The sequence below is a fragment of the Scyliorhinus torazame genome, chromosome 2 (genome assembly GCF_047496885.1).
Source record: "Scyliorhinus torazame isolate Kashiwa2021f chromosome 2, sScyTor2.1, whole genome shotgun sequence".
NCBI classification, from domain to species: Eukaryota; Metazoa; Chordata; class Chondrichthyes; order Carcharhiniformes; family Scyliorhinidae; genus Scyliorhinus; species Scyliorhinus torazame.
The window spans coordinates 131879708-131895887 of record NC_092708.1 but is presented as its reverse complement, the minus strand read 5'-3'; the positions used below and the strand labels follow the sequence as shown (position 1 = coordinate 131895887).

The window sequence follows — 16180 nt, the reverse complement described above, 5'->3', positions numbered from 1 at the left end:
TTCCAATGGTGCCATACAATTTTATTAGAACAAGCACAGATAGCAGCAGCGTACAGAATATAAGTACATATATGCATTAATTAACAATTGCACTTCTTCAGGGACCCCTTTATAATATGCACTTCAGTAACCTATTTAAGCATCACTGTCAGGTTTAGCACCAGTCAGTTCATTTCAGTCTTTCAAGACAATAAATCACTACAGACCTTTTGGTAAGGCATTTGTAACATTCACTGGCAGGCTAATTTATACTTGCACATGCAACTTAATTTACATTGCAACAGACACTGCAGTGTGGAGTTCTCTCCAAACAAACATATTAAAATTTATCATCTATTTAAGTCAGGCACAGCCTGAAAATACAGAAAAGTAGACACCTGTGGAAATATATAATACAGGTACAAAGCAAGTCACTTTGTTCTGCAAAGCCCAATGCTTCAGTACGAAAGATATTTCCCTTTTTAATGTTTTGTAATTCCCAAAGATGAATTCCAGTCATAAGGATAGGGTGGCAAAAGGATGGAATGAAAATTGATTAAATAATTGGGGAATGGAATAAATATTCCAGTTATTGGGAAATATAGCTACACTACATTAATATCCACATGTAATGTACAGAAGTATGAACATGCAATGGACATCTTAGTCATCCATCTCCTTATACAGATAACCAAACTTAGTGGATTGCAGTTTCCTTTTCAAGGATAACTAATGCTACTTGCTGTTTGGCAAAGATATAACAAGAAATATTTTTTAAATGACCGGGATAGGAGGACGTTTTTTCTTTTGGAGTTAATTTTTTAGAAAATCTATTTAATGGAAAAAGTTTTTTCTAAATAGAAACCAATGACACTTAAAATCCCATACACTAAATTGACATCCCAATTTTGGCCTAAGGACTATACTTCAAGAGATTTAATTTTTCAGCAATTGGACCTTAAGGCACTCGAGTAAAATTACTGATCAAAAATGTTAAGAATGAAACAGAAGAAATGGATGTACTAGAATAATTAATGTATTAAGTGCTTATTTAGCTACCGAGGACAAGTAACAGTATGAAGATGAATTAATATTAAATAATTTCAATGGTAGAGTACCAAGGGAAAAAGAGAGCTTTATAGATATGTTACAATTACAGACTCATTATTCAGAGATAATGGATAATTCAGTACAACAGCAACATTAATAATCATGTTACTGTTATTGTTTAATATTAATTTATTCACACAATGCAAGTCTAATAACTCAGAATATTAAAAAGGTTTTTACTATGGAAATATATTGGTAAAACTTCACAGTATTTACATTCTTAATCCCACATTTGCTTCGTACAAGATGCATTTATTTGAAAATACATCTGTAACAAGATCTGAAATCTGATATGAAAAGTAAACAATATAGTGCAATGTCTAATATCTTGTTTTATGACAATTTAGAAAAGTTAACCAATATCTTAAGCACTTTATGTATGGATTTTTATATCTATGTCTGAACCCAGCGGTTCACAATAGTAAAGTGTGAGCTACACTTATGTTCACTAATAAAAAAGTAATTTTCTTCATACTTTCCTAATGAGCTCAGGAGGTAAGATAACAAAATTATTTTATTAGCTTATAGTGAAACAACTGTAGAATTGATATATTTTAAGACCTTGTCATTCATTCAATATTCCTCACAATGTTAACTGAAAAAACAAAAACTAAGCACACCATTTAGTCTAAATGCTTGATTCTAACATTCCTTTGAAAAGAAAAAATGGTTCCAAATTGTTTCCACTTGTCAATTGTTGCTAACTGGAAAAATGATAACAGTACTGAATAGTAAATCGGATCGAATGAAGTGATCTTAAAGTTTTTGAGATCTATCAGATTGGCTGCAGAATGAAGCCCATAGCAATGTGTTTCTTGACTCTCAGTTAACTGCACATAAAGCTGTAAAATGAAGCCCGTAGCAATGTGTTTCTTGACTCTCAGTTAACCGCACATACCTAGTTGCTTAATTAACTTAATCAACAAGATATAAAATCCACATCCTGTCCAATGCATTAATAACTGAAATAAAATGTTTTGTTTACATATTATCTGGTGGTCATTTTGGTAACTTTTTTGGGGGAATTAAACAAATGCTGACAGCATGATTTTGTATTATTCTGTCATATATAGATTATATGTGTTATTTAATTACTCAGCTAGTTGGCTATGATGTCTCAAAAATAAAAAAAAGTCTACATTTTCTTGTGCAGTTGTGTTGCATTTCAAAATTGACAAGGCTATGTTCATGAATTTTACATAATGCATTAGAAAACTTGCATTGAGTTTAGTTGCGGGCAGCTGCGCATGTGCATTTTACATATCTTAATACATGGTACAGCTGCTATGTTTCACTGAAGGCGGTTGGAATCCAATATGATGGGATAGAGTTAATTACTTCTAGTAAAATGCTAATGGTTACACCACTTAAAAGAGTCATCAAATAGAAATCTGGTAAATATTTAAACAAACTTTAAATACATGTGGTTGTATGAACACATTCAGTTTAAATATCACTAATAAATGAGAAATACCTCTTAGACTGTGTACTCAGCAACACATTCTGTTTATCAGCTGGTTGTCTAAAAAGTGAACTGACTGGGGATTGGCTTGATTGATATATCTTTTTTCTTTAAATTAGCATTACCTTTAAATGGGATCAAGTAACGGGTTTCTATTGCCATACCATTGCTTATATCTACCAGACTGAAAGGGCATACACATGTCTGTAAACTACTTACTGAAACTGAATTCTACTTAAATGTGTTGCTTGTTAACACAGTTTCTTGTTTGCACCAGCAAGACCGATAATAACGGATGTAGAACTTTTTACACACCAGTGTATAAATATTACTGCTAAATATATATTTTATATAAACTTTAAAATTGTGACACAAAACATAAATGGGAAGCCAAATGAAAACAAAGCCCATCTTGAATGGTGGAAGAAAGTAGTTATGAATGCTGAATGAGACCACATTCATAAACGTGAGTGAATTTCAACCTAATTATGGTCTTGTACTCTAGGCACATTAATCTTTGATATGATGCGTTATTTGAAAAATGAGTTGACCTTATGTAGATTTCCAGAATAAAAACCATGTTTGCCGAAGGTATTTACTATTTTAAGGCATGAAATGAATGATGAAACATTTTAGCAAAAAGCCATGATAGTTATTAATGCTTCATTAGGAGTATATTATTTTCATAAATATGTGACTGTCAAACAGCCATCCTTATTGTGCATTCACTTTAAATTACACTTTTGGTTTACCAAAAATTCACAGCTTTAGTGGAAAACAAATTTCTAAACCAGTGTTTGGGTCACGGCCTATATTTATAATTATGTCTGTAATTAAACAGACACACCTAGTATATGACCAGCAAAACCACGAGAACACAGTAAGATTTATAATAGCAATAATAACTTATGCATAGTTAATTTCTTTTCTATGAAGAATATTTTCATTTCTTCAAATTCAGTTACCAGAGTGTTAAGCGTTCTAATTTACTAAACCCTGGATCCTTCCGTAACTCCCAGTAGTTACCATTGCTCATCCAGGATTCTCTTTGATTACCTTCATAAACTTTCCTGCAAAATGAATTATGGAACATTTTGTTAAAAGAATATAGTACAAAATCATGATAGGTGATCATGAGCTAAAGACCCCCACAAATTAGTTTCTACAGATTCTTCCTGGTTCCTAATTCAATTCCTTGGATTAGACAGGGTAGATTCAGAAAGAATGTTCCCGATGTTGGGAGAGTCCAGAACTAGGGGTGTTCATAGTTTGAGGATAAGGGGGGGGGAGGAGACTGAGGTGAGGAGAAATTTCTTCACCCAGAAGAATGGTGAATCTGGGATTCACTATCACAAAAAGTAGTTTAGGCCAAAATATTGTGTAATTTCAAGAAGGAATTTGCTATAGTTTTTGGGTATGAAGGGAACAAGGGATAGGGGGGGGAAAAGGCGGGATCAGGGTTTTGAATTTGATTATCAGCCATGATCATAATGAATAGTTGTGCAGGCTCGATGGGCTGAATGGCCTCCTGCTATTTTTCTATATATGTTTCTCTGCAAGTGTAATAGATGATGCACCTAACAAAAAGACTAACACCTTCAGCACTCACTTAAAAAATCGTGGTTGATAAATTGTGTTGTTTTCTTCCATAAATCTTCTTCGTTCCCTTTGCAATTCTTCTATTCTGCACTTCTCAGCTGCAGCAGCTTCAATATTTCCTTCTTCCAAGTATCTGATGAGGAAAGATACAAACTCAGTATTGCTTCTGAGTTTGAATTAGTTGATGGCTGGGATTTCGTTTTAGGATAAAATTCAATTTCTCTAATGTCTTGTTGGGAATATGCGTGAAGAAATAGTACAAAGGCACACGGGGAGCCAGTTTGTATGCGGCATTCTCTCTGGATAATAACACCAGGTGAACAAATCTACGCTGGTTATTTACATTTTTATGAATTTCAGCAAGAATGATATGTTGAAAATCAGCCTCATCTCAGTGGTAGCACCCTTGTCATTGTTCAAGCCAACTCTAAGGAATTTAAGTACATAATCTAATCTATTTTACATAATCACTGCAGTATTAAAAGAGGGTCCCCTCTTGTATATGAAGTAATAAACTGAGATTCTACCTGCTTACTCATGTGAACATGAAAGATTTTGACCAAAAATTGCCCAAAGTCGGAACACACGTGTCCAACACTGATCAGACAGAAAGCTATCCACTCAGCTGCGTATGTTGGAAATGCTCCGACTTTCGATCTAAGATGCAGAGGAATTCTTTCAGTGCAGGAATCTTCACAGAGAGCAGCAAAGAGAATCAACGCAGAAGCCACGTTCTCTTTTTTACAGCACTAGCTGCCGTAAGGTAAAGTTAAATGTCCAGTGTGAATGTTAATGAATGGGTGAGTGAGTGAATAATATGGATGAGTGATGACAGGTGGGTCATGAGGGATAGTCAGCTCAGGAGGCGTTGTCAGGTTAAGGCCTAATTGGGTTGGAACGGGTGGGGGGGGGGGTCAGGAGGACAGGTAGGGTTACTTGGTGATGGGGGCCAGTCAGGTCGGGTTGGGTGAATTTCAGGGAGGTAATCGGGTAGTGGGAGCCAGTCATGTTGGGAAGGAGTAGAGGGTTGGGGGGGGGGGGGGGGGAGTCGTGTGGGCAGTGGGAGTTATATATTTACCCAGGAGTTAGACTAGGATTCTTCGGTCTAATATTTCCTGGGCAAACTATCCAACAAAGTAAGTCCGAACTGTCCAATGTCTTCGGCTCAAGCTCGGAGTTGGAAACGTTTTCAGAATGCCCCACGGAGCAGGGAAATTGCCCGTCGGAAGATAAAACTTCCCGGACAATTCCCACGGAATCAGTGCAGTAGGACTTCTGAGGGGTACTGATATGCTTCTTGGGGTTCACCTGGTCTCTGATGATCTGGAGACTGTATGATCTGGGCCTTTATGTCACTATTCGAAGAATAGAAAAAAGATTCTCAGTGTCCTGGCTCCATATTTATCACAGTACCACCAAAAAACAATAGTTGGTCATTCCTCGCATTGCAATTTCTGAGACATTGTTGTCAAAGTTGGCTTCTGTGTTTTCTGACAAAAACAAGAATAACCATGTTGGCTGTAAAACATGCAACTTTTCTAAGGTGATGTTTCTTTCAGCAACTACTTGCCTTGACACAGAACCTTTAGCATAGAATACCGACAATGTGTTTTATAGGGGAGGAAAATAATGGGGGAGTTACGAGAAGTGGCAGAAGATTATAGAGATGGAAATTAAGGAGACTTTTAAAGGCAGATGGAAAAAGAGAGAAGTGCAGGTGTTTAGAGAGAAAGATCTAGAGGGTCTGAGACAGTTGAAAGTTCTTCAGTGGATGGGAAATGCACAAAAGAGCGAAGATAGAGGCCAATGGAGGGGATGTCAGCCCAAGAGACTGCAGAGTGTGGTAGGACAACGACAGAGGGATTTATAGATTAAGTCAAAATATTTGGGGCAGCAAGGTGGCACAGTGATTAGCACTCCTGATTCACAGCGCCAGGGACTCGTGTTCAATTCCGGCCTTGGTTTTAATAATAATCTTTTATTGTCACAAGTATGAAGTTACTGTGAAAAGCCCCTAGTTGCCACATTCCAGCGCCTGTTCGGGTAAGCTGGTACGGGAATAGAACTTGCGCTGTTGGCCTTGTTCTGCATCACAAACCAGCTGTCTGTGGTGATATGTATCACTGTATATACACAAGGGGATAATGTAAATACACTACAACTAAGTAACCACTAGAGGGAGCACCAGAGATGTCATGACATGCAGACATACAGCCAATGGGTCATTACAACAGGACACAACCAATGGGTAATCAGGAGACCCAGAGGTGACATTACCACAAGGGGGCACTTCACAACCCATAGAAAAGAACAGGGCACACATGCTCTGCCTCTTTCCACAGACAGACATCTAGAGAGTACATCAGGGTTGATCATCAGCATCACACCCCAACACGTGGCTTAGAGCAGGCTTGTAAAGATAGACTGAGTTACTACAGCTAGATTAGCAGAGAGTCAAACTCATTTAAGAACTGTGTTAATAGTTCAATAAACAAGTTGAACTCATTTCATAGTCTGGAGCTTCCTTTGTCAAAGCATACATCAAGGAAGCAGCTTATGCTACACGAAGCAGCATAGCACAACACTGTCTAGCCCACTTAGCTAAACCAGGTTTTTGATTAAGTAGCAGAGAAGGCAGATGAAGGTAATGCAGTTAATGTGTCTATGGACTTCCAAAAGGAATTTGATAAAGTCTTACAATAACAGGCTTATCAGCAAAGTTGAAATCAAAATAGTGACAGTGGCAGCAATACAAAATTGGATGAGTGGCAGGGAAAGAGACATTAATGGGAAATGGCTGTTTCTTGGTCAGGACCACTTCATTTCTTGATATACAATAATCACATTGACTTGGGTGTAGATGGCACAATTTCAAAAATTTGCAGATGACACAAAACATGCATGTACAGTGTACTGTGAAGAGTGTAGTTACAGACTTAAGAGGATATAGATAGGCTGGTGGAACAGGCAAGCATGTGGCAGATAAAATTTAGTGCACAGAAATGCAAATAGATACATTTTGGTAGAAGCAACAAGAACAGTACAAAATAAAAGGTTTAATTCGAAAGGGGATGCGAGAAGCGAAAGACAATTCATTGGAAGGTGGCTAGTTCAGAAAGCAGTTAAAAAGGCATAAAAGATCCTAGAATTTATTAATTAAGGCATAGAGAGTACAAAAGCAAGAAAGTTACGATGAACCTTTAGAAAGCACTTGTTTGACCTTAACTGGAATACTGTGTCCAATTTTGGCCACTGCACTTTAGGAAGAGTGCAAAGTTTTTAAAGAGGAAGATCAGAAAAGATAATGAGAATTGTTACAGAGATGAGGGGCTTGGTTATTATAATAATAACCGTTTATTGTCACAAGTAGGCTTACACCAACACTGCAATGAAGTCACTGTGAAAATCCCCCAGTCGCCACATTCCGGCACCTGTTCGGGTAAGCTGGTATGGAAATTGAACCCGCGCTGCTGGCCTTGTTCTGCATCACAAACCAGTTGTCTAGCTCACTTTGTTAAACCAGCATAAGATTGGCGAAACTGGGATTGCCCTGCTTATAGAAGAAGATTGAGAGGAGATTCAATAAATACGTGAACGATCGTGAAGGATTGAGACAGAGTATGTAAGAGAGAAACTTCCCATCAGCAGGAGGGTCAGGAATCAGAGGACAGACATTTAAAGTAATTGGCAAAAGAAAAAGGGTGACGTAAAGAAAAACATTTCCTACTGCGAGTAGTTACAATCTGGAATGTACTGCCTCAAAACATAGTGGAAGCAGGTTAAATCAGAGCTTTCAAAACCAAACTGCTGAAGCACCTGAAGGGAAAGAATTTGAAAGGCTACTGGAAAAGGGCATGGGAGTGGGACTAGATAAATTATCCCTGCACTTGGCTCAGGCTGAATTGTCTTCCTTCTGTGCTGGGTGATTGTGTGAAGTTTGCTCATTCTCCCAGTGCCTGCATGGGTCTCTTCCGGGTGCTCCAGTTTCCTTCCACCGTCCAAAGATGGTCAGGTTAGGTGAATTGGCCATGCTAAATTGCCCTTAGTGTAAAAAAAAGGTTAGGTGAGGTTAAGGGAATGGGGCGGGGCCTAGGTGGGGTCCTTTCAGAGGTTCCGTGCAGACTCAATGGGCTGAATGGCCTCCTGCACTGTAGGGATTCTATTCTATGATTTCAAAACTGATGTATGGACAGAGATCACTTTGCAGAGTGGGACGTAGTAAGTTTGTGTCCTCACAGCTTATTTTTTCATCCAGTTTTGTGTCATCAGCGAACTTAAATACATTATACTTGGTTCTTTCATCAAAGTCATTCATATAGATTATTATTGCTGAGGCCCCAGCACTGATCCTTCCTGCACCTCCCTCATAACAGCTACCAACCTGAAAATCACTGTCTGTCCTTACCCAATCAATCCTCTGTCCATGTTAATATACCTTAACAACTCCTTATCCTTTGCAGCGACCTTTTATGTGGCACCTTGCCAAATGCATTTTGAAAATCCAAATAAACAACATCCATTGGTTTTACTTTATCTGCCCTGCTAGTTTCACCCTCAAATAACTCTAATAAATTTGCCAAACCTGGTCTCTCACTGATAAAAGCTTGTTGATGCTGCCTTATCACATTATGATTTTCTAATTGCCCCTTTACCTCTTGCTTTCTAATGAGTTGCAGCATTTTCCAGATGACTGATGTTAGGCCAACTGGCCTGTAGTTCTGTGTTCCCCTTCTCCTTCCTTTGTTACCTTCCAACACACTGGGAGCATTTCAGAATCTGGGGGTCATCAACCAGAACTTGTGTTCTGATATTGTTTACTCTGAAAGTGGTATATTTAATCCTTTTTACCTCTGATCTGGCCTAAATCTTGCATCTGTTGATGGGAGAAACTCTTTCAAAACGGGATCCAATTCATTCAGCTCAATAGCAAATCTTGTGAAACCATAATACATCTCACTGTCTGTCGGCATGGAGCCTGTGGAGTTAAACAAATGTTAATATACTAAAATAAATGTACCTTAACGTCTTTGGCATTCAAATACACAGACATCACGTTATCTTCATTACAACTAAATTACTGAAGACCTAAATATTTAACCTGATCCATTATCTGTTATGCAGAACTAAATAGATCATAAATCATCAGGAATAAAGATTTTGCAGCTGTAAAAGGTTGGTATCCAATTTACCATTCACTTGCCACAGTTCAACAATTCATTTGTTAAACTAAGCAAAATGTTTTGTGTAACTTTAAATAAAACTTACATATTTTATTCCTGACAAAATGTTGACTTATCATAGAATTTACAGTGCAGAAGGAGGCCATTCTGCCCATCGAGTCTGCACCGGCTCTTGGAAAGAGCACCCTACTTAATCCCACGCTTCCACCCTATCCCTGTAACCCCACCTAACCTTTTTGGACACTATCCCTGTAACCCCACCTAACCTTTTTGGACACTAAGGGCAATTTAGCATGGTCAATCCACCTAATTTGCACATCTTTGGACTGTGGGAGGAAACCGGAGCACCCGGAGGAAACCCACGCAGACATGGGGAGAATGCGCAGACTCCACACAGACAGCGACCCAAGCCAGGAATCGAACCTGGGACCCTGGAGCTGTGAAGCAACTGTGCTAACCACTGTGCTACCGTGCTGCCCATTTACATAACCAACATCAGTTTAGGCTGACAAAACATAAAATAAATATTCTGAACAAAATGAAACATTTATATTGCAGAACAAATATCTAAAGTTATTCAGTAAATGGGGGACTACAGCGATAATATATTTACATCACTGTGTGTCATGTATGCTGTGCCTACTATTCATGCTGATCTGTTGGTAGATTTTCTTCTTTCTTATCAAGGATGTATTTATACTGCAGGGTGGCCACCATCATGAAGCAATTTCTGTTTTGAATAGATGCTAAACTTAATTCAGAATCAGGGAACGGCCAAACTCAGCAACCCAATTCCCTGGAGGAGAAAGGTTGCATTGTATGTAAAGATGACACATTGCTTTTGTCAAACCTCTCATATAAAGAGGTCAAGAGAACATTTTAAAATAATGATTGGGCAGGAAGGTGGAGGGTGGAGATCCTGCCTCCCTCCGATTACGTCCAAGACAGGAAGGCTCAGGGATGGCCTTCTCAGCTGGAGGCAATTGAGGCTCTTAAGTGGCCACTTAAGGGCCTCATCCTACTTCTGTTGTATTTAACCAGCGACAGTGGAGGTCATGTCACGTGGGCCTACTGCCAGGAATATCCTGGAGGTTAGACCTTGTAGGGGACATCCCACTTTGCTGGGCACCTGTGCTCCATGGAGGCACTGCTGGCAGAAATTAAGGGGGAGGGAATAAGACACTCCTCTGACCTTCAAATCAATCCTCTCCCCTCCTGCTCGCCCACAGGGGCCTCCCTCTATGGCCTTGGTGAACCCGTCCTATTCACCTTATTCCTGGGGCTCCATTACCAATCCTCTGCTTAGGCCGTACTGCATTACCAGCAGTGGCCACTGCTCCCCGTGGTGTTGCTGCTACTGGAAAATTGCTGGCCAGTCAGGAATATCCATCTCACACTGGAATCTCTGGGAAAAATTCCCCTCACAAGAGCCAGGAAGTCCAACGGCAGAAGCTCTGCACAGAAGGGACCCCATTGTGCCTCTTGAAAATTGCCTTGGCGGGATTGCCCCCGGTTTTCCAGCTGATAAATAGGCCTCTGCTGCAACCATTAAATTTTGTCCACATCTGTAAACATCTACATTTCGAAAATGTAGACTGAGGAGGCACAAGTGTTTATCTAAGTGGCATAAGAAATAGAAGCAGAGGAAACCATATGGTTCCTAGAGTCTGCTTTGCCATTTCGCACAGATCTTCTGCCTCAACTCCACTTTCACTTGAGTTCTTGAGAGATCAATAATCTATCAGTCTCAGACTTGAATAAACTCCATGATGGAGCACCCTAAATGATCAACCCCCCCCCCCCCCTAATCCTGAGGCTGTCTATATTCCCCAGCCAGGGGGAACAACCTCGGTGTCTACCCTGTGAAGCCTCGTCAGAAACTTGTACATTTCAATGAAATCACCTCTCATTCTTCTAAACTCCAGAGAACACAGACTCAAATGAATCAGCCTCACATTGTAGAAAAAGCTTCCTATTGTAGAGCACTCCTCTCATCTCAAGACACCAGTTTTGTGAACCTTTGCTGTACAGCCTCGAAGCCAAATATATCCTAAGGGGCTGTTTAGCACAGGGCTAAATCACTGGCTTTGAAAGCAGACCAAGGCAGGCCAGCAGCACGGTTCGATTCCCGTAACAGCCTCCCCGAACAGGTGCCGGAATGTGGCGACTAGGGGCTTTTCACAGTAACTTCATTTGAAGCCTACTTGTGACAATAAGCGATTTTCATTTCATTTCATTTCACTTTAAATATGGAGACAAAACTGTGCACAGTACTCCAAGCTCTTTCCTGGACCGGACAGCTCAAGTTGCAGCCAACCAGTTGCCTATCAATGTAAACTCAAACTGAAGTTACACATCTCAGACATGTATCTGCAGTGTAGATATGCTTCCCTTCTCATTCTATGTTCTAACTGCTATTCAACTGTCATATTTGTAATGTTCTTGTTGGATGGCCTGATTTATATTACAAGAACACTTGTAGCTAAAGCTATAAACGATTTATTAACATTAACTGTGGGTAAACTATATACAAAACAGATGAATAACAGTAAGATCAAGCAACCTCTCTCCAGCTTCCTCCAGCCAGTCTGAGGGGTCATCTGGCTCTAACATTCACTCATATACTAATGGGACTCCTAGTGGTCAGTCAGTGAATTACAACACAACTATGATATCACTACAGTATTATGCAAAACCTTTTCCCGAATTTCAATTTTCACCTCGCCATCCACCAAAAATAGTTCTAATACAGCCAACATGTCAGTTCCTTGCTAATTCCAAGTACCTCACAGATAACGCTTATCACACAATTAATGTATTAAAACAAAGGCAGACTACAAACATGGCTTCAAAAATATTCCACTCCCAGAAACAGTACATCATACCCTGCCATGCCTCTTTCCCTCCCCACTGTGCACAGGAACAATTTAAAGGAGAACAGAAGTGATACCCTGTCATACAGGATTAAGTGGTATGGAGTGAAACCCCTTTGAGAGATACTCTGGCAGAGAGAGAAACATCTTTGACTCTGCCAGGAACAAAAAGTACAGTTGCTTTTAGGGTTTATTGGATTCACATAAAACAGCTTATCTGCCAATGCAACATAACTAATCGCATGGTAGCACAAGTGGCTAGCACTGTGGCTTCACAGCACCAGGGTCCCAGTTTCGATTCCCTGCTGGGTCACTGTCTGTGCGGAGTCTGCACGTTCTCCCCGTGTCTACGTGGGTTTCCTCCAGGTGATCCGGTTTCCTCCCACAGTCCAAAAACGGGCAGGTTAGGTGGATTGGCCATGATAAATTGCCCTTAGTGTCCAAAACGGTTATGAGAGGTTCTTGGGTTCCAGTAATAGGGTGGAAGTGAGGGCTTAAGTGGGTCGGTGCAGACTCGGTGGGCTGAATGACCTCCTTCTGCACTGTATATTCTATGGTCTATGCACAGGAAAACAGACAAGTGCACATAAAATAATCATTTCTATTTACTTAACAGAAACTCTCATGAAGTGGAGTGTACCGCAACAGAAAGTGTGCTACAAGTCAATAGTGAGGAAGATATATATGCATAGTCATATGGTGCCAAAAGGATCAGATAATTTGGATGAAATTGTACTTAATATGTCCAATGGGAACAGGGTCAGACACCCATTTCCCAAACCACCCAAATTTTACACATCGTTGAGTTTAGCTGGGTTGTAAAACAAGAATCCAGTCAGAACCTGCTCGATTCACACTGTTTGGGTTAGGTTAAAAGTTACTTTGTTTTGACAATCCTTTCAGTTTTATCATTTTCACAACAGAAATTTACTTTATTTTTTAAAAAACAAAGGTGTCCTAAATCACAAAATACCCAAGGATTTAAGTGGTTTCTGTGGAAATTTGATCTACATATTGAAACAATAATTGAAAATGCTAATGGCAATGAGGAGGTGGTGATGGGGGTCTCAAAATAGGGTCCATCATGTTGTTGCTCTGAATGGCAGCCCTTTGCATCACTAATTTTATTGACACACTCTATATATTGAACTCAAAAGTTGCACTATGATATATCACTCATCAGTGAATTCACCTGGTCTCCATGTGCATTTGGCAGAGGGTGCAACTCCACAATACAGCCCTTCGTGCCACTTGCCAAACAGTCGACGTACTATCTTCCCTTCCTGATCCATCACAAGTCCTTGGACCTCATTTACGTTTGAGCTCCAGTAACTTCCCTTTGCAAATAAAGGGAAGAAATATGATTATTTAATAACCCAATATTGATTCATTTAATATTCATGATGTTCTATTTTTGAAATAATGGGGCTGGTTTAGCACTGGGCCTCCCCGAACAGGCACCAGAATGTGGCGACGAGGGGCTTTTCACAGTAACTTCATTTAGGGGCTGGTTTAGCACAATGGGCTAAATAGCTGGCTTTTAAAGCAGACCAAGGCAGGCCAGCAGCACGGTTCAATTCCCGTACCAGCCTCCTCGAACAGGTGCCGGAATGCGGCGACTAGGGGCTTTTCACAGTAACTTCATTTGAAGCCTACTTGTGACAATAAGCGATTTTCATTTTCATTTTTTCATAAGGCAATCATTTTTCTTCTACAACTACATATTTAAGTCTATTTTTGCTACTGCAAAGAGAAATGTATTAAATATGTAACGTGCTTCAAACATGTTTGAGTTAATGGTGCACAATGTGGGCAGAACCTTATATTTTCTCAATCAGGTTCAGACTGAAAACTGGCATGTAGCTATCCAGTCACACAGACCAGTTTTCACTCCAGATCCGGAGCCTCTTTAAAGAAAAAAAATGAGTGGCTGTGGTTTACTCTGGCGGGGAAATGCCTGATTCAGCTGGCACCCGGTTCCATAGAGATCGGTGTGCCATTTAAAGATGATAACTGAAACTGAACAGTCCCCAGCTCCCACCATGGAGGTATCTGGGGCTCCTCCTCTCCAGCCCGGCGGGAGTATCGCAGGCGTCCCCCCCCCCACCAATGCCTGCAGGTTTCCGCCTCATGGCCTGCTCTCCACCTCTCCCCATCACATGTTTATGGAACCCCACACCACACATTATTGGAAACTTTCCCCCCCAACCAATGGGGTTCCCATGAAGCACATCCCTAGCACTACCCCCAGCATAGGGTACCACTGGCAACCCTCAGTGTCAACCTGTGCCCTGGGGCAGTGCCCTCCTCCCCGGGGCTATACTTACTGTTGCGCCCCGGAAGGATCCTCCCGACTCTCGTTTTTACAAAGCTGTTGTAAACCTCGGCGACGTGTGTATGAATACTTTGTGAGGGGGATCATATGGTTGTGGAGACCCATTAATAATATCATTTATTATAATCCATTCGAATTAGGTTCCTGTCCTTTGTGGGCGTGAACCTTGTGACGTTGCCAACGAGGGGTGGGGAAAATTGGGAAACACGATCTCTCTGGAGAGCTTCCCGATTCTGTCCGGATTTTCCGTCCATGTCGCTGTTCTCTCGATAGTGATCGTGGGCTGAAAATGTCAATAATTCTAATGTTGAAGCACTATTCTTAAATGCACTATAAATAAGTTGGATCAAATTGAGGAGCAGTCTTTTTTTTATACAAATGATATGGAGAGAAAAGGGAAGAAGAGGATGAAGGAAGCCAGTATTGACTAGAACACATTGGATACGCAAAGAAAAAAAGCCTGCAGGAAAATGTATTAAGATGCCATAATTATACAGTGGTTGTGCTTCCGCAGTTAGCTCTATTTAGTCCTCTCCTACCTAATCATTTTCCAATATTCCTTCCTTAGTGCGCAGAATGTGTCATATTACACCAGTAGTGAATGAATATCACAGCATGATGCAGCCTCAGACAATGCATAGGCCAAGCAAAGCATTTCTAATAACAAACCCAAACGCTATCATCCCTGAAATTTAATGTTATTATGCAATAGATCGAAATGAAATAGTTATGGATAAAAGGCACGCTCGAAAAACATTTTCTCAGACAAGTTCCAAAGAATTACACACCATTTTATGCATAGAATGAAGAATAGTCTTTTTATACTAATGGAAATGTATCTTTTTTACCTTAATGAAGGTCAGTTTGCAAATGCATGCATTGTTCTTTGTGTTTCTAACAGTGATTTCCCCATAGTGTTCTATCCAACGGCGCCCACTAAGGATGTTGTGTATACAGGTGGTAACTTTGTTCCATTCAAAATGATCACCGTATCTAAAATATCAAGTAATAATTCTGCAATTAGCATTTAGCTGGTCACAAAGACATGAAGAAATATAATACAGATGTATTTTCCTATTTCATCTGATTAAGGTGACAAATAAAATAGTAAACACCATAAAAAGGGAGTATGAAAAGAAAGGTGCAAGGGATATCAAATTCATTGCAAAAGCTTTTACAATTACATTGAGAGAACAAAGGTAATCAAATGAATGTGCCTCTGATGATAATAATCTTTATTAGTGTCACAAGTAGGCTTACACTAACAATGCAATGAAGTTTCTGTGAAAATCTGGTAATGCTTTCAATGAAAGTAAGGAAAAGGTAGACATAGAACATAGAACATAGAAAATACAGCACAGAACAGGCCCTTCGGCCCACGATGTTGTGCCGAACCTTTGTCCTAGATTAATCATAGATTATCATTGAATCTACAGTGCAGAAGGAGGCCATTCGGCCCCCTGAGTCTGCACCAGCTCTTGGAAAGAGCACCCTACCCAAACTCAACACCTCCACCCAACACCAAGGGCAATTTGGACATTAAGGGCAATTTATCATTGGCCAATTCACCTAACCCGCACATCTTTGGACTGTGGGAGGAAACCGGAGCACCCGGAGGAAACCCACGCAGACACGGGGAGGA

General features: G+C 40.1%; 1 protein-coding gene across 4 annotated transcripts in view; it reads right to left on the bottom strand.

Annotated features, from left to right (window-relative positions):
• osbpl6 (oxysterol binding protein-like 6) overlaps positions 1-16180 on the bottom strand; it is a 334262-nt gene continuing 318082 nt past the window's right edge. For all 4 annotated transcript variants that reach the window (XM_072477126.1, XM_072477154.1, XM_072477136.1 and 1 more), the window contains 5 exons: positions 15387-15531; positions 13396-13540; positions 8999-9125; positions 4161-4283; positions 1-3621 (listed from right to left, as the gene is read on the bottom strand). In XM_072477126.1, coding sequence (XP_072333227.1) covers positions 3513-3621; positions 4161-4283; positions 8999-9125; positions 13396-13540; positions 15387-15531 — 649 coding nt within the window. In that variant the 3' untranslated portion in view covers positions 1-3512. The remainder of the gene's footprint in view (positions 3622-4160; positions 4284-8998; positions 9126-13395; positions 13541-15386; positions 15532-16180) is intronic.